This window comes from Phlebotomus papatasi, chromosome 3 (genome assembly GCF_024763615.1).
Source record: "Phlebotomus papatasi isolate M1 chromosome 3, Ppap_2.1, whole genome shotgun sequence".
NCBI classification, from domain to species: Eukaryota; Metazoa; Arthropoda; class Insecta; order Diptera; family Psychodidae; genus Phlebotomus; species Phlebotomus papatasi.
This window is the reverse complement of record NC_077224.1, coordinates 238,328-257,403: the sequence shown is the minus strand read 5'-3', so window position 1 is coordinate 257,403 and position 19,076 is coordinate 238,328. Positions and strand designations below refer to the sequence as shown.

The 19,076-nt window shown below is 34.1% G+C and overlaps 2 protein-coding genes across 5 annotated transcripts in view; one reads left to right on the top strand and one right to left on the bottom strand.

Annotated features, from left to right (window-relative positions):
* The window catches only part of LOC129806328 (serine/threonine-protein phosphatase 1 regulatory subunit 10), a 27,622-nt gene extending 12,981 nt beyond the window's left edge, over positions 1 to 14,641 (top strand). For all 4 annotated transcript variants that reach the window (XM_055854853.1, XM_055854852.1, XM_055854850.1 and 1 more), the window contains one exon: positions 12,577 to 14,641. In XM_055854853.1, the coding sequence (XP_055710828.1) occupies positions 12,577 to 14,087 (1,511 nt within the window). In that variant the 3' untranslated portion in view covers positions 14,088 to 14,641. The remainder of the gene's footprint in view (positions 1 to 12,576) is intronic.
* On the bottom strand, positions 14,170 to 18,999 carry LOC129806388 (uncharacterized). Its single transcript, XM_055854943.1, has 2 exons — positions 18,538 to 18,999; positions 14,170 to 14,759 (listed from the first exon to the last, which is right to left on the bottom strand). Exons 1-2 carry the CDS (start codon positions 18,773 to 18,775, stop codon positions 14,656 to 14,658), a joined length of 342 nt encoding a protein of 113 aa, XP_055710918.1. The 5' UTR covers positions 18,776 to 18,999; the 3' UTR covers positions 14,170 to 14,655.
* Between the last annotated feature and the right edge of the window lie 77 nt (positions 19,000 to 19,076).

Below are 19,076 nucleotides of genomic sequence, written 5' to 3'. Positions count from 1 at the left end.
AAATTTCTCTCTGACAAAAAAAATGGAAATCTTGAGAGAAATAAAGAAGATTTCTAATAAAGACACTCTCCATCTAAGGAGGGGGAGGTAAAAGAAGAAACCATTGACTCTCATCAAGGGCCACAATATCAAAAAGAGCGCACATTGCACGCGAGAGAAAAAAAATCTCTTGAATTTATTATCAATGGTTCTAGTATTGCTGTGTAACATTTTTCTCGGTCAAGAGTGTTGCCTTCGAGATTCACCCAAAATTACTTTTAACACCATTAGAAAATTGAGGTGGAATTATGCAGAGATTTTAAGATGTTTTGAAAAGTGAAAAAATGTAGAATTTTGCGATTTTTATTCTAGATTAAATTTTTTGAGTTTTTTTTTTTAATTTTCTATCAAGATCTGAATGAATTAAAGGATAGAAAAGGAGGGATCAGCTTTCGAATATAACGATTTTTCAATATTCCTCAGAAAAAAAAAATCTTATGGAGCATATTTTCTTGCTCGAAAGCCGATCACCCGCCCGTAAAAATTAATAATATTGAATTTTAACGTCGGAAACGTTCGAAAGTTTAATAGTTCACTAAAGAAGGTTTCTAAGGTCTTTGTGACATACTTTAAAATTTAAGACAACTTATACGGGACTCAGACGTCAAGCAGTCCTCAGACATGACGCTTATGCCGGCTTCAGACTGGAGGTTTAGCCCAGTTCCAGAAGGTCTCAAAATCTTAAAAACGACCAATTAATTTCGTTCTTTATAGTGTCTACACACTAGAAGCAATTTTCGTCAAAAATTGCCTTTTTTTCTGCCTACAAAGATAGGGGAAATTTTCTTTAAAAAGGCATTTTTTTAAAGAAATTTCTCCTAGTGTGTAGGGGCCATTAGAATCCAATACATTATTTGGGTTTAATAATCCAATTCGAAGTCAAAATGTTATGAAAAATCTTGAAAAGAAAAAAAAAAATTTTAAAAAATGTTCGTAAAAGTTTGTGAATTCCTATGGGGGAGTTACAAAATGCTCGTGAATTATATAACCCAAAAACATGTTCGTAAAAGTTTGTACTTTTTTTCACAAACATTGTTCGTAATATGATCACTTGACGAGCATTTTTTGTACTTTTACAAACATTTGTTCGTAAATGTTCGTAAACACACAAAAAATGTTCGTAAAATTTTGTCATTTGTTCGTAAAATGTTCGACAGATTTACAATGGCAAAATTTTACGAACATTTTTTGTGTGTTTACGAACATTTACCAACAAATGTTCGTAAAAGTACAAAAAATGTTCGTCAACTTATCATGTTACGAAGAATGTTTGTGAAAAAAGTACAAACTTTTACGAACATGTTTGTGGGTTATACGATTCACGAGCATTTCGTAAATCCCCATAGGAATTCACAAAATTTTACGTACATTTTTACAAAATATTTTTTTCTGTGCATTTAATTCATTTGAAAGTGATTAAACCTTATCAATAAAACAGGCAAACTTCAACAAGTAATCTTTAATTTCTAAAGTTAATCTTGAGGAATTTTTTAAATCTTTATAAATAGTAAGAATAGAAGCTTGAGAGAATAAAATCTAAAAAGCATATTTCATTAGTCTTTAATGTTGAACAGTAAATCTTTAATTTTGAAACTATTAAGTTAAAAGCTACTTTCATCTCAGAACTGCGTTAAGAATTTTAAGCAGACTTCCGACGAGGTTTGCTTTGAAAATTGCAATATTTTGGCGACTTTCAAAAGCCTAGACCATATTCGAAGGTTGATGCTTCAAAAGCTGACGCTCAGATGGCTTTGATTCCGAAAATAGTCATGTGTTTGGGGGAAAAATCAGTGCGTAAGGACTGATGGTTTAAGGAAAGATTATTGTTATTGCTAATCCAGAAACTGTTCTTCATGCTCAGTGGTAATATTGGGGTCCAATCGCGATGGTAAGTTGAAGAATTTTTTTCAATGAGTTTCAATTAGTAGTGTTAGCATTGCGGAATGTCAAAAGAGCGAGATCCCAAAGCTCCAAATAGACTCAGACTAGTTCTGTCAGTAAAAGATTAGCCCGAATGATCATACACTGTAGGATTTTTGATCATTAATTTGAAGTTCTTTGCATATATTTCCTTTAAGGTTAATTATCCGAGCTAAATATTTTTAAGGATCATCCGGAGTCTATTTGGGGTTTAAGATAATTTATAGTTTAGTTAATCATAATGAAATTAGAGTATGGACCCAAATAGAGTCAGGCCATGGATAACTATGGATAGTAAGTAGAAATTTCCGTGTCCCATATTAGTGCAAACAAAGCGAATAAAAATGCACCTATGACCGATACGATTTGATGCTCAGAAATTAAATTCTGTGTTTGGGATATTTTTGGGCTCAAGAGGATTAAGAAGGAGGAATGGAGCGCCTTTAGAATGTATGAGAGAATTGTCCACTGGGATAGTCTATAAAACTGTATACACTAGAAGCAATTTTCGTCAAAAATTGCTTTTAAAAAATTCTGACGTTTCTGCCTGCAAGCATAAGGGAAATCTTATTTAAAAAACCATTTTTTAAGGATTTTCTCCTAGCGGATGGATTATTTGGGTTAGTTCTTTGCCCAGGCCTTGCCTTCTCTTCCAAAACGCCTTTTAGACATGTCTCAAGAACTAAACCATTTAGTGCCTATAGTCTTGACATGTCTTATAGACACTATCCTAGCAGATAATTCTCCTATATATCCCAAACACGCCCCATTCCTCCTCGATATTTTTGAGTTTGAAGACCTCCCAGACACTGCATTTAATTTCTGAGCATCAAATCGCATTATTCCTGGTTGCACTTTTATTCGCTTGGTTTGCATTCGGGTCCTAAAGCTTCAAATAGACAAAACGGGTGTCATCCTTGAGAATATTTTAACAGAAAACTTTGCAGGTAAAGGATCAGTCCGAAAACTATCATTGAATCGGGACTAGAGGTTCCATTGTATGCATAAATATCATTTAACACTAAATATCACCGATTTAAATGTTCTATAGGCTAAACCTGACTATTTGGGGCTTAAGCTTTGTAATCATAGAACCTATGATTCTACAACCCATAAAACTTACCATAGTTTAGCCTCATTTCTGAAGATCTAAAAATATTGAATAGCGAAAAATAGGGCGGTATTTAGTTGGGGCTACATTGAAAACGCTACTTATTTTTCATATTTTTTAAATGAAGCTGGGCTTTTACGTAATGTATTTTTGATAGACATGCAATTCTGAATCAAAAAATTAAATTATGGATAAGTTCAGCTCCTTTAGAAATATATGTAAAGAAAACGTATTCAATGTACCCCCACCTCTCCCTAATAGGCAATTGCAGTAGTTTTTCAAGATCTAATATATTCTTTATCTTTACTATCCAATGCAAATTTAAAATTTTCTCAAAGATCTTGCTTGGTATGAAATTAGAGAATTCAAACCATATGGCTAAACCTTATATCTGATGTCCGTATAACGTAATCTAGGTAATTTATTCGATATTTATAATTAAACAATTCATTGTAGCTTTATTTTAAATGTGGTATTTGAGGCTATCACAGGGCAATCACAGGGTCAACCTATAGGGGATCCCCCGTAGACTCCATGTCGATGCCTCTCCTGAGCCCTTACCATTTAAATCTTTTTGATCCATAAAATAATAGTGAAAAGGAAGGTCTCAGTACATTTCTTAATTATGTATCTGTAAACTTTAATATTATCACTGAATAAGAAGGTTGACTTACTTAATCTTATTGTGAAGCAAAAACCGACGTGAAGATAACTATATTGAAGGGGAAACCGGAAATCGTCGGGAAATGGAATCTCTCAAGGAAAACTCATCAACTTTTCTCAAAACTTTCGGCTCAGGCTCCGAGCCTTCATCAGTGATCAAGTCTAATATTACTCTCCTGAGATTCGTTCAAGACATTTAACGTCAAATTATGGGTACAGGGCATATGGACAATGTGGGGGCACGTTTTTACAATTCTACAAAACCTTTTCACTATTTCGGCAACAATTTTACAATTAATAGAAATGTTAGAGGCTTCTGGGATATTTTCTTTATTCGCACTCACTGATGAAGGCTCGGAGCCTGAGCCGAAAGCTTTGAGAAAAGTTGATGAGTTTTCCTTGAGAGATTCCATTTCCCGACGATTTCCGGTTTCCCCTTCAATATAATTCCTTAATTTTATTTATTCCAAAACGTACGATTTGTTTCAGAACACAGGGAGTATTTGTCGATCTAAAAACTAAATCTGCACACTCAGCAGTCTTTCAAGCGCGTGGAAGGCATCTCAAGAAGTATTCTAAAGTCTCTTAGATTCTTTGCAAATTCTATCAGCTTCTCTGTGACATCTGACAAGAATTTTTGTATATAATTCCATCTCAAAAAAATCTGCAACATTGAAAATTACGAAGCATAAAATGTTTATTTGATATTTAGAGCCAGCAACAGGTGTGTTGATTCTGGCCGGAGGGAGAATGCGTAGAAAAGAGCTTGTGACGGTGTGTTCTAATGCTGTTGTGGCTCTTGAAAGTGTCTCTCTTTAATTTATTTTTATTCCTTTCTCAACGTGGGGGTGGCTCTTTTGGTTTCTGCTGATGGCCCACATACTCCACTGACTTTCACTCTCGCAAAAGGAGGCAGTATTTTGCGCGGAAATTCTTTTACAATTTCCTCTGGACTTAATTCACTGATTCAATCGTGGAACAAGATATAAACGCATGTGACCTATAGAGCATGAATGATTAATGTATTCATTTGAAATATTTGCCTAAATTCTACATCTTTAAATAGTTGAGCGCAAAAAAATATGCGCTAAAGGTCACATTTTGACCTTAGTGTTAGAACGCGATACGAGAATGCAATTATTAATTTATTAATTGAAAATTTCGCTAATGGATTATGGAAAAATTTCACTGAATTTGAGCTCACAAACTTCCAATACTTGTGGCGACATGGGACTTTCATTCTGAAAAGAGCGATAATTTAAAAATAGATTCGCGGATTGTGATTCATATTTTTCAAGAAGCTTCATTGAGATCTCAACAATAGCATTTATGATACTACACTGAGTCATCAATAGAAGAGTTCACCATAAGATTTAAGGTGTGGGATTTCAATTTTTGTTCTTTTAATATTTTTCCGGGAGAGCTTTAACTCTGGAAATAAAAAATATATAGATTTCGACCAAATCTAATTAGTTCAAAAAATTATTTTCCCGTAATATCCTTATTTTTCTTTGGATACCCTGAGGCCCAAGATATGCAAAAGAGTTAGGACAGTCGCATTTCTTCAATGCTACCTTGTTACTTTGAATAAATTGGCATTTTATCACTAATATTGTGATAAAAACATTTAAGATGCTTGGGAATTGCAATACAAAACCGATTGAACTCGCAATTTTTCAATGTCGCGACATTGAACGTGATTGGTAATCTCCCAAAAAAAAATTAAAGCATAACAAATTCACATTAATTAAGAACAAACTGCGTCTTATTAAGCTTTCATGGTTTTAAATTTTTAATAAAGTAATTTTTTGTATTTGTCCGTTCGATTTTAACTCTTTCCGGGCGGTAAAATTTCCAGCGAGCCGATATGAGGATTTTTTAATTAAAAAATATTTTAGCTCAGAAATTAGTTGGGTTCCTGCAAAAAGTATTTTAGAATTGGACGTCTTTTTAGTCTGTAATCTTCGACAAGAATTTGATTTTTATCAATTCTAACTAGTCAAAAAACTGTATATCTAGAGTTCTAAAATATGCGAAAGAGTTAGTTTATTTTACATGTCAAGTTCTCAGTCATAATAAGGTCGAAGGTCAGACTTTGGCAGCGATGATAAAAGGGGGTGAAGGGAGAGAAATTCAAATTTATTTAAATTGCATTTGCACCTCTATTTTTCGTAAGCTTTTGTTTTATTCTAGCACTTACGGATGATCTTTAGACCATCATTAAGTGTCTTTATGTTGTCGGAACCATCCTTAAATGCTAGAATTAAAGAAAAGCTTATGAAAAGCAAAGGTATAAAATCACCCCCGAAGTGCAGTCACTCGCATCTACGGTGCATCTTCTCTTATTTTTTCATATATTTGGGAAGAATTTCATTAGATTTATTTTTCATTTAAGCTCGTATCAATTTTGAAAGTTTTTTTTTACATTAAAAGCCAAACCGTAATGACTTTGATACACAATGAGGGTAGGGATTAAATGTAAAAATGTATTGCTAACCTAATACAAGTTGAGAACGATTTGAAATAGAAAATACTCTTTGAAGTTAAAAAAAATCTCAACTAAATTCGTTGTAATTGTATTTTTGATAAAAAAGCAGACTTTTGAGGGTTCCCTTGAAGACCCCAAACCGCTATCTCCAATTTCTTTATCTATAGCTCTGTTCAGGGGTGACATGATAACTTCTCTTGGGTAGTATCGACTATCAATTAAGAAAATTTTAAACGATAGCTGAACTTTTTATAGCTACTACTAATATTTGTGAAGAGTCACATTCGATTAAAAATGTCACAACAAATCCCTAAAAATGTGTAGAAAGTCATCATTCACTTAATCTGAGAGATACAGATGTATCAATACTAGGGGAAAGTACTCTCCCTTCGAACGTTCATGCCTTCGAATAATATGAATTTCTTTTACTTTTACTAAGAGATTTCCACATGATTTTCACGTAATTAGCAATAATTGATTATAAGCTAATTAATATTTAATATAAATGTTTAAGTCTCTTAGGATAACTTAAAGAAAATTTACATGATTCGAAGGCATGAACGTTCGAAAGGAGAGTACTTTCCCCTATTGATTCGATATCGAAAAGTTATCATTGTATCCAAGTTCTTACAACGCAACGTCATTTTACAGAAATCGTTTAATTTGTAAAGAGATCTCGTAGGTTGCATCGATCATTGGCGCATCTGCATTTCTTTTGTGTCAGCATTTCATGTAAGAGGCCACGTCTGAATAGTAGCTTGCACCAAATGCATACAAAACAAATGCAAAATCGATCCAGGAGTCAGGCCGGGGGGGGGGGGCTAGGTGATAAAATTTCGATGTGTTACACAACATAGATGGATAGCCAATATAGAACGCGTTTGAGAGGTCTGATCGGACCCAATGCAAATAGTACGCCAGAGCGTGACACGAGGACTAAAAAATAAAATCGATTAGTGAAATGTTTTCTTCCATAGAACGTTTTCTGTGTAATATTCAAAAGAACACCGTTGAACTTATTTAAAATTTTTCCACAGTAAGTTTTACTCAATAAAAAAGGTGTGTAATTAATATTGCATAAATGTAAAAATTGTTGTATTATTGTATATCATTGCAGTATGTTCAAAAATGCTCTGAAAACGGTGTTGATTTTTTACTTTAAAGTTTTTTCGGTCACGATAGGATGATTTTTTTTCGGAAAATTCATATGAACGATCAAATACTCATATTGTTTCTTGAATAAATTAACAATTGTAGTTTCCTTGTCAGCTATGTCAGCAAATTCTTGTAACAATTTGGAAATATACAGACTATACAAGAATAGCTGATATAGGTGGTAAGTAAGTTACGATAATTTGTGATCAAGGCATCAATATGCGTGAGTAAGGGGAGGTGGGGTTATTTTGAGCTGTGGGCTACATTGATATATGATTTCTTCGCATATTTCTAAAAGAAGTTGGGCCTTACAACTATTTTATTTAGTTTCACAATTATTTTATACAGCTAAATTACATTGTGTTGAAACCCAGTTTCATTAAGTTAATATAAAGTAGCCCCACTACCCTCTAAATATGCTTCATAATGTAAGCGTTTAGCTTTTTCGAGATTGAGATTTGGATGTTTTTTTTTGCCTATATTTTTTGACAAACATGTTCGAATGATTGATAAATATTTCAATGAATGGGAAGCCTGTTGAATATTTTGAATAAATAGTAGTTTGCTGAATATTATTTTCTAGTTAATCTATAACACCTCACTGTCTAATTCTACCCCTGACTACAGCAGACTTTCTCAAATTCGGACGTTTGGGACCAAAATGTCACCCGAATTAGAGTGAAGTTCGTGCGACAATTTTTTTGAAATGCATCGATTTTTTATTCATATGCATACACATATTGAGTTTACATACTCATATATTGCAAATTTAATGAAAATCCCCTAATAATGCAAAATCACATCAAAACTAGGCAAAACCACCGAAAAATTGAGCATATTTGCTTCATTTGAAATTCATAATCAGACTAGAAATATGTCAATAAACTTTTTTTTCCAAACTTGCTTGCTGCCCGAATTAAAATGTTGCCCGATCTTAGAAGGGGCGATTTGATTTAATTATCACGTACAAATTGTTATTTCTATTTAGACATTTCAGTTATTTTTTCTACACAGGTATAGCTAGAATTGTTATTGAATTGTAGTCTTCTAATGAACCTGATTTTTATATGCATATGGCAATTTGCCGCTGCATTAATAAATAATAATAATGAAATGCGCGAATTAGCGAGTCTACTGTAATTCCGGTTAATTTCGGTTTTCCCTATATTACAACATTATCTTTCTCGTCTGAAAGAACACCAAAGATGACTTTCATTTACTTGTATTCTTATATTCCGTTTCTTCTGAAGTTAATGAAGTGTCAAAAGGGTCAAAAGAAATCGACGCTATCAAAGGATCCGTGGTGATCTTTTTATTTTTACGAATGTTTTTTAAATTACAAAATCCGAAGATCGGAAAATGCAGATACGACAAAAGCTCATGCAAACGACGATCATTTTAATGAAATTCTGACCTTTTTTACTCGTGTACGTGTACTCATGTTGTTGCTTTTAATTAACATCGGTATAAATATCGGTCCAGTAAATATTTATTTTGGTTCTGGTTTCCATCACAATAACCCAAAAATATACAAATTTTGTTGGTGAAGAAGGGGGTGAAGCAAAGGGTTAAAAGATTAGTTTTTTCAGCCTAATAATCTACTTGATAATACCAAATAAAATTTAAGGGAATTTAAGGGAGAATTAAATATTTCTTGTAAAATTTCTAGTTTTTATTCGATCAAGATTTCTTACTATGATTCACGACTTCTTAGTTTTCCCTTTGGCCAAGAATCCCTAGGTGTAAAAATAAAATACTGTCCAATCTGCTGCGGCTTTTAAGTTTTTCTTTTAAATTAATTCCAGCACCATTTAATTGGAAGCTAATTTAATTAATGGTAGATTGAAAAAAAGTTTCCGTGATATGAACTCTAGTTTTTTTTTTGTTTTCTTACAATTCTAGTTATTTGGTGGAATTTTTCAGAGCATAACAATCTAGCAAAAAACAAAAATAAATAACTCATTTTCTTTGATAATATCCACACACCTGAAAATGGTGTCTCAGCGATAAAATTGTGTTCAAAGCAAAAGCAAAGTGAACGTACTATTAAGCAACACTGTTTATCTTTGCAATTTCTCTTCTTTGCCTCAATCTTATAAAGTCCAGACAATTCCAATTAAAATGCTATTAATTTTTATGAGGCTTTTTTGTCCTTTAAGATAAATTGTTTTTTAAAAGCCATGCCAAAATTTATGATTTATTTAATTTCGGGTATTTGCATTTTAAAGTAGCGAATGGAAAGCTAATACAAAAATCATGATTTTTGTGGTAAAAAACAATTTTTTTGCGCAAAATACTGCCCTTGTGCGGAGAAAGTTTGCCTCTTGTGGTGGCACGTGGATTGTTGGGGCGTGAAAAGTCGCTCAAGGATTTTATATTAGGGGGAAGTGGGGCATTTTTGAATTGGGACGCCTCTTTTTTGGGCTTCTTTTTTCTAATACTCTAAAACAAGTTTTGTCAAATCGGCGGCCAATTGGATGTTAAAAGTTTGTCAAAGGTAGGGGAAAGTACTCTCCCTTCGAACGTTCATGCCTTCGAATAATGTGAATTTTCTTTTAATTTTCTTAAGAGACTTACACATTTCTATTAAATATTAGTTGGCTTAACATCAATTGATGATAATTCCGTGATAATTTAGTGTAAATTTCGTACGAAAAACAAAAGAAAAATCGCATTATTCGAAGGCATGAACGTTCGAAGGGAGAGCACTTTCCCTTATTTTTTTTTTTCATGTGAATGCGAGAAAAAATTTTGTCAATTTAGTAAACAACATACTTTCTTCTTCTATTTTTATTCAACGAGACGTCATCCATCAGATGGTTTTCCGTAAAAAACATCCTTTGGACAAAATTTTAACAAAATCCATTTGTCTGTTTTACAAAACTTTTCGGAGTATTTTGGACTATACTATGAGATAATTTAGCTCGACAAACCAATCGTGAAGCTCAATTAGGGGAAAACTTTGAGGCTTCGCACATACTCTGGCTTCGAACACTTCATATTTTTCCCATACTCCTTTAACCCTTTAACGGCGAGACAGTTTTCGCGGACCAAAAATCAGTAATAAAAATGAAACCGATAAACAAAATCAGTAAAAGATCTTACATTTAGCCTTAGAAAATCCAACAGAGTTTGATTCGGTGTATTTTTTGTTTTTATGAACAATAGGGACAAAAATAACCCAAAAATTTAAGTAATTTTTCTGACAATACCAATTAATGATAAGTTTCAGTCTAATGAAAAATATTATGTTTGAGTATTGTAGTTTCTTTTTCCAAAACGGTTTTGCTTAAAAAAAAATGGAAGTATAAAAAATAATTAAAATTAATTTTCATTATGAGAATTCAAAAATTCGTTATTTTTGAGCTTAAATATTTACTAGGGGAGACTGGGGCAAAATTTGTTAAATCGAAAATTTCAATATTCATTATTTTCTAAAATAAAATAGACTGAGGCTTGAAATTTTTATTATAGATAGCCTTCATGAACCTTCTTAAACTTACAAAGTTTCAAGGGATTCGAGGAATGATTATGTAAAATAAAAAAACAATGAAATTTTGAGCCCTATTTTTGGAATATTTGGCTTACAGAAAATATCAATACTGATTAGCTCAATTTGAGCACATTTCTCGTTAAAATAGAGAAAAATTATCTTCGACAAAGTTGTAGAGGAATAAATTTCCTATAAAAATATTTCTATTTGATATTTTTAACGTTTGCGAGAGTAATGCCCAGCGCACAATAACTTTTGTTTGAAAACATGTTTTCAAAATTTCCTATGAGAGTGAGCGAGATGACTAGATCCAGATCTCACTCACTCTCATTGAAATGTCAAAAACATGTTTACAAAACAAAAGTTATTGTGTGTTGGGCATAAAACGTCACAAATTATCCGGAGACTGACAAAATTTGCCCCAGCAATTTTGAGAATCTCTACAAAATCAACTTTTAGAAAATGATTCGAAAATCACATTTTTTTCGAGATAGAGGAAAATAGTCTTCTGCAATGTTGTAGAGCAGTAAATTTCCTATAAGAATATGCTCATTATAAAACGTTTAAGTTTTCTCAGAGCTCGTGAAAGAAATTAATATGTGTTTTGACAAGTTTTGCCCCAGTCTCCCCTACATAGCAAATAGCTAGCGACTTCCAAAAAATATCCTAGATTCCTTCAACCTTATACTTTGCAACTACGTATAAACATAAGAAAAAATAACTTTAGGTAGTCAGGAAACATTATTTTCTTTATGGGACACCGGTGTTCCAATCGTCCTTAAAGGGTTAACTATTTCTTCTCTTTTGGGATTCTCAGTACCCAAAGCAGCATAAGAATGTTCTATGAAAAACATTTTTTTTTTAATTATTCAGAACTGATAAAAATCCTATTCTTGTGAATGATTACAAACTATAAGGATGTCCAAATGTAAGATATTTTTTTGTAGGACCTCGATTAATTCCTGCGCATTTAATTAAAAAATGGTGAAATTGGCTTGCAGCATATGCTTCGGTCCGGAAAGAGTTAATGAATCTGACCTAAGTTTTTTTTAGGAAATGTGTCACGTTTTAATTTCAAAGCCAGAGTACGTGCGAAGTTTGAAGACCTTTCCCTACCCAAATTCAAAGGTACTCCTCTTCCTCTACTAAGAATATTCAGGATTTTGCTGCGAATTCTTCACAAGTCTTTTGGTGTCTCAAGAATAGGGGAAGGCTTTCAGGCTTCATACATAGGGGGAAGTGGGACATCTTTTATATTTGGCTTTTTCTGCCATTTTTTAAATAGAACTGAGCCCTTATCACAATATAATTTAGCTTTGCTATTAGTTTGTCGATTTGGCTCATATCTTAAAAAAAGCTGCCCCAATTCAAAGATGCCTCACTTTCCCCTACTTTGGCTTCGAAATATTCCTTTGATGAATCTCACATAACTTCTTCAAGAAATATATGATTTAAGACTGGGTATTAAGATGTACTGCAATACATCAAATTCCCTCGAGGAATATGAAGAAAATTATGAAGTGTTCGAAGCCAGAGTGTGTTCGAAGCCAGAGTGTGTTCGAAGCCTCAAAACCTTCCCAGACTTTGTTTTCCAGAGAACCTGCCTCTCTCTTCGTCGACGGATTAATGTGAATTTCACCGGAGAAATAAGGATTTCCTGATTTTCCAAGAAGATTTTTACATGGTATTTTTCTTTGGGTTTTCCAGAATCAACCCTGGTGGAAACGGATGTCTTTATGGATGCTCTGTGTTCGACAGCTTCGACAAATAGGAAAGACGTGAAGAAAAGGAAGCGAAGACCCAGTAGTTCGAAGGATGGTGCTTCGGCAAATGCATCTCCGCCAGAAAGTCCAACGGTATCTAGTCCTAAGGCAGTTCCGCTGAAGTTCTACCAGGACACCCTTGAGGTCAATGAGGAGGCAGATAAGGATGATGAAGGGAAGGGTGTGAAGACAGAAGAGAATGGTCGGGTGGCAAATTCAGAGGCTGATGATGATGATGTGATAAAGAATAAAAGGTTAAAGAGTGATAGGGTAGATTCCCAGGATGCAGAAGATGATGCAGAAGGGAAGAAGAAGTTGACAAAGGTGGAGAAGGAGGAGACCAGTAAGGAATCGAGTGGGAGTGAGGAAGATGTAAAGGTTCGAACTCCCGGTCCGGGATGTGGACCAGATGGACCGCCGGGTGTTCTGGTGATTCATCGACGAAAGGGTCCCAAGAAGTCGGTCAAGTGGAAGCCCCAGGAGGAATTGGAGCAGATTCAGTACTTTGAATTGGATGAAACGGAACGGGTGAATGTGACAAAGACATTCACGGATATGAAGCAGATGGAGCGGTATGGGGAACGTGAGGCTTTCCTGATGGCTAGGAAACTCTCAGCAGATGATGTGATGATGGAGCAGATTCCTTATAGACCATTGGTTGTGGTGGATGATGTGCCGCCGCATCCAATGGGAGCTCAAAGCAAGGAGAAGAAGATTCAGATGGAGAGAGAACAGACAGTTCTCAAAGCTCTCTATTTCAATCGTCTAATGATTCCGGATTCTCCGGCTGAGCCAGATATGGAACAGTATAAGATTACTGATCCGGCTGTTATTCCGCTGGATGATGGGAATCCGGAGAATGAAAATGATTTTACCAATACTCCATGGCCTGATCCTAAAGATACTCCGCCCCATGTCAGTGGAGTGATGCAGGCAGATCAGGCTTTTAATCAGTTTAATATGATGAATGCTGCTGGTCCTCAAGCCATGCCACCAAATCCCTGGCAAATGGCCGGACCACCATTTGCCCAATTCCAAATGGGACAATTTCCAGCAGCTGCAATGGATCCTCAGGGCAATCCAATGGGGTATCCTACACCAGAAGATATGAATGTTCAGGCCATGGGAATGGCACCTTTTCCTGGTGGGCCCAATCCCAATTTCATGGGTGCTCCCGGGGTTCCGCCATTCAATGGGTTTCCGGGTGATATGGGTGGGCAGATGATGGCTATGAATATGCCAAGGGGACCACCGCCAAATATGCCACCAGGAGGTGCTTGGTTTAGGCCAAACGGCCCCCCAAATTGGCGTCCACCGCCTCAGAGGAATAATTGGGTTCATGGCGGGAATGGCAATAGGGGCATCTGCAAGTTGTACAAGAAGGGTTTCTGCAAGAAAGGTGATAAATGCAATTTTCTCCATGCGGGCGGAGGAGGAGGAGGAAATCGTCGGTGAGAAGAGGATGAAAGGTATCCGTAGGATACCTCCAAACAATCAGCTGCCCAATTTACCCAATCTACAAAGGTAAAAGACACTATTTCTCCTTAAAAAGAAAACAATTTATTGTATATTTAATTATTCAAGTACAAAGACGATTCATTAATGCATTAATCTTGAGAGAGAGAGAGAGAGAGAGATTGAACCAATCAATTTTTGTATTAAACATCCCTATTCTCCTTTTACCCTCTGTGCTCCTCACACAAGAAATATATACATTTATTACAATTTTCTAAACTGAGGGTTTTCTTTGCATCAAAAGCGCCTTGGTTTTATGAATGAATTCATTTTCAACGATGCGTAGATAACAATGGTGTGTGTCTTTGATAAAATAAGGGGAAATTGAGAAGAAAAAAAAATCCCCAGAAGAATCGCGCAATCATCTCTCTCAAGGCGCGATTATCATTGTAAATGTTATGTTTTTTTGACTTTTTTTTAATAATAATGTTTTATGTTAGGGAAGAATGTTTATATGGAGATATACTAGAAATAAATGATAGAATTAACCTAAACGCCTAGTCTTTTTTTAATCTGAATCCACTTTTATCTCATCTTCATCACGTTCATTCAAAGCAGCCATTCGATTTGTAAAATTGGGATGAGGTGTATCGCCTGGGCAGAATTGAGAGGCTGAAAAGTCCAAAAAAAAGATATCTTAGTACACAGGGGTTCAGGAATGAAACTGGGTTCTTCAAGTTTCAAAAGATCCGAAAGATTTAATTGTGAATTTAGAAGTTCTCTTTTGTGCAATAGTGGCAAGTGGGGCAGTTTCAAGTACGAATTTCTTTCAGACTCAAAAACCATTTTGCAGTGTCTCAGTTTTGCAGAATGCGTCAGCTTGTGAATTAAATCTAGTTTTAATTTCTTCCGGTAGGGTAAGTGTGCCAAATTTCGGCATAGTTGCATACAAGCGACAAAGTCTCAAGTTTGAAATTTAATATTTTAAATTCAAATTGATTTTTTTATACTTTCTTCTAAAAGAGTGTTGCTTGGAATCTTGTAAAGAGTTTACCTTCTTTATTCACTCTAAAATCATTCTTAATACATTTTAAAAAGAATAAAAATATAGACATAGCTTTAGTGCTTATTTCGGCCACCTTCATTCTCATAGTTTCTTGCCCTTACGGGATTCTTCAAAAGTCTTTTTCACGTCATCTCGTTTGTCGAAGCTACATTTTTTGTTATTTTTTTGCATTGTACAATCTCAAGAGTATCCAAAAACTAAAAATTCATGGTAATTCGAGGAACAAAAAATATGGCCGAAATTGCAAGCTGGCCGGAATTTGGCACACTTACTCCACTATTATTCGTATCGAGGCAATGAGAAAAAAATTACACGTGCCCTGCCCAGCAGCGGGCCACGTCAATTGCATTTGGATTTACATCTAAAAGATCCCCAACTCCACAAGGAGTAGGATTCTGTGGACATACACACAAGTGTATACACTCCTCCAAGTATACCGTAAGTATAAAATTGTATAAAAATTGTCTTTCTATAATTATGCATAAAATTATAATTATTAACAGTTAGCATCTATGCCCTGAAATAAGATTTAACACTAGACCTACCGACCGTTTTTGGTCAAATGACAAACCGGGGTAGGATAGGATACTCAACAAATTTGTCTTGGAAAAGAGCAAAAAAATTAAATTTAAATACTGAAAAATATATTACATGCATATTTTAAGAAATTCATTAAGTTTGATAGTGACATTGTACCGTTTAAATATGTGTTAATTTTAAACCGGTCAATTTGACCGGGTCTTGGTAGGTTTAGTGTTAAACTTGCTAAGATGTTTTTCGCAATTCTTTGATAACAAATACAAGAGAAAGATTTCCTTTTAATTTTCACTCGTGCATTGTTGCAAACTTTTATATTCAGTCAAAATTAAATACAAAATTCAAAAAAATTCTTTTTCGAATGGATCGAAATATTGAATGGGTTAAAATCCGAATGTACCGAAATTTCGAAAGCCAAAATACCGAATGGTTCTAAATCCCGAAAAGCCAAGAACCCGAAAAACCAAAATCCGGAAAGCCAAAATCCCGGATGGGTCGAAATCTCGAAAAGCCAATATCCCGAAAGGGCTTAAATCCCAAAATCCCAGATGAGTCGAAATTCCGAAAAGCCAAAATCTTGAATGGGCCGAAATCTCGAAAAGCCGAAATCCCGAATGGTCCAAAATCCCGAAAGGGCCAAAATTCCGCAACCAGTTCAACCCTTTAAGGACAAGACACTTTTACGGACCGAAAATCATCAATAAAAATTAAACCGATAAACAAAATTTGTGAAACGGCTTACATTTAACCTATCTAACCTTGAAAAGTCAAACAGAGCCTGATTCGTTGTATTTTTTCTTCTATGAACGATAGGGACAAAAATAGCCCAAAAATTTAAGTCATTTTTCTGGCAATACCAATATTACGTATGAGTATTGTAGTTTATATTTCCAAAAAGGATTTGCTTAAAAAAAGTGGAAGTATAAAAAATAAATTAAATCAGTTATGAATTTGAGAATTTAAAAAATCGTCATTTTTTAGCTGAAATATTTACTACATAGTAAGTAGCTAGAGAGTTGCAAAAATATTCTAGATTCCTTCAACCTTCTACTTTATTATGCAGAAACATTAGAAAAAAAAATAACTTTGGGTAGTTAGGAAAAAATATTTTCTTTATAGGAGACAAGTGCCAATCGTCCTTAAAGGGTTAGGAGTTTAAACATTTCTAAAAAGCATAAAACTCGATAAAAAGCCAATTAAATAATTTTCAAGGTACTCTAGAATTGCATAATTAAATTTATACTAATTCTTCATGGTCCTAACTTACGTATTGATTTATTCTGAATCCTACATTCATCAGAACCATTTAACGCATATTTGAATTGAAAATGTCATGTATCAAATCCTAGAAAATTTTAGTAAAATTTGGAAAAAAAATGTTTACTAACTTTTCTTTTATTTTTAAGTGTGACTTTTTCATTATCACACATAGGGTCGAAAGAACATCTCTTCGACAGGAAAAATTAATGTTACTGTTGTATTTCCATGTTGCAAACTTTCAAAAAAATGTTTAAAAAAAAAGGTTTTTGGTTAATTTCTTTTGACTTTTTTTTTGAGAAAAATGGATTTTTGAGCTTTCTATCAATAAATATTTTAAATTGTTTTAAAAAAGAATAATTGTATACAGGGAACTGCCCCATAAGTCTGACTGAAACTGCCCCTTTTAAGTTTCGTTTTCATGCAGTTTTATGAAATCAATAGCAGAATTCTGAATTCAAACTACAAGAGCTACGATGCTTATGAATTTTCGTGAATGTAGGGCTTATGCAATCCTTAGACACTAGAGGAAGGTGGGGTTACTTTGAACTGTGGGGCTCCATTGTTATACGATTTTTCGTATATTTCTAATGGAAACTGGATTTTAACATGATGTAATTTCGATAGACAAAATAATTGTGGATCTAAATAAAATAATCGTAAAGATCAGCTTAATTTAGAAATAGGTGAAAAAGTCGTATAAAAATCTAGCCACACAGCTCAAAGTAGCTTCACCTCCTCCTAAAGGTTTACATCAGTTCTCGAAGGACTGAAACTTCTAAATAAAAGCAATTGTAGGAAGAATCTTTCAGACTTCGCACAAACTCTGGCTTCGAAAACTTTATAAGGGAAGAGTACCCCGAATCGGAATGTTAAGAGACATGCTCGATATTTAGTTGAAAATATAAGCCTCAAAATACTATTTGGTATTTTTGTGTCTGCTAATCGGTATACTAGTGATTCATTTAACTATATTTGCGCATTTGAATTTTAAATTTTAAGAATAAATTAATAAAAAAATATATGTAATTGCAACGATGTACTCTGTACCTCGGATCGTCACAAATTTAATCAGGTATATTACGGAAAATTTGTTTTAAAAATCAAATCTAAACTAATGCACTGCATTCTTATGAGAGTTAAATGGTGAAAAGTAGCTAATAATTTTTAAAAATTCATTCGAATTGGTGCGACAATCTGATAGTAACCTGACGATCCGAAGAACACTGCCGATCGCTGGTGCTCTTCCCTTATTCTTTCAATATTCCTTCAATGAATCTGACCTATGATTTTCTGAAAAAATAAGTCAGATTCACTAAAGGGAATATGGGAAAAATATGAAATGTTGAAGCCAGAGTTTGTGCGAAGCCTGAAAGCATTCTCCTAGTGACTTCAAAATATGAGAGAAGATAAACCATGGATAATCCTTAGGCCTGAAGCCTGTATTATAGACGGACAGCTTCAAAGTTAACAGCCAATCGAGCCCATTCCTCTCAACATGAGTGGGAAAAAATCACAAATAGCCAAAAAGCTAAATTCATATGAATAAATGTATCTATCGATCAATAGGAAAAATCCTGGATGATTTACCTGGCAGCCTATGAAAAAGGTATGTGGAATCAGGTGGTTTATTCAAATCTTTGATAAAATATGCAAATAATTCACTCTGAGTTTTTGTTGACTCCACCAAAAACTCCTGCACGATGTTACGTAGATCGGTTATTTCACGTTTTAGAGTAGAATTTAGCTGATTCAGTCTTCTATTCTCTTCCTCAAGATACAGAATCCTCTCAGCCATCTCACTTTGGTTCTTTCTATTTCTATTCATATTTGTTTTTGCACTATTTCGCGAGAAATTTTGATCAATTTTATTATCGGAGCTCTTCAGCACAAATACTCAAAGACCAACGTTTTTCTTGATTTTTTTTTGTTAGATGCGAGAGACAAAACAAGTTTTTTGTTCGTTCGATAGTATAATTAGCTCCACTGAAGTAGCTCTTTTTTCAATAAATGGATGGATATAACATTTTTGTCCGTGTTAAATGTTCAAAACAAAGAAGACACACTGCAAAAAATTAACAGTTTACGAGAATGAAATTGCGTATACCGAGAGAAATAATTAGAGAAAT

Excerpts from the sequence above, each read along its gene's own strand:
- LOC129806388 (XM_055854943.1), bottom strand. The coding sequence starts at position 18,775 with ATGAATAGAAATAGAAAGAACCAAAGTGAGATGGCTGAGAGGATTCTG. Across the intron at positions 14,760-18,537 it reads CCTTTTTCATAGGCTGCCAG|CCTCTCAATTCTGCCCAGGC; the intron begins GTAAATCATCCA and ends TGGACTTTTCAG.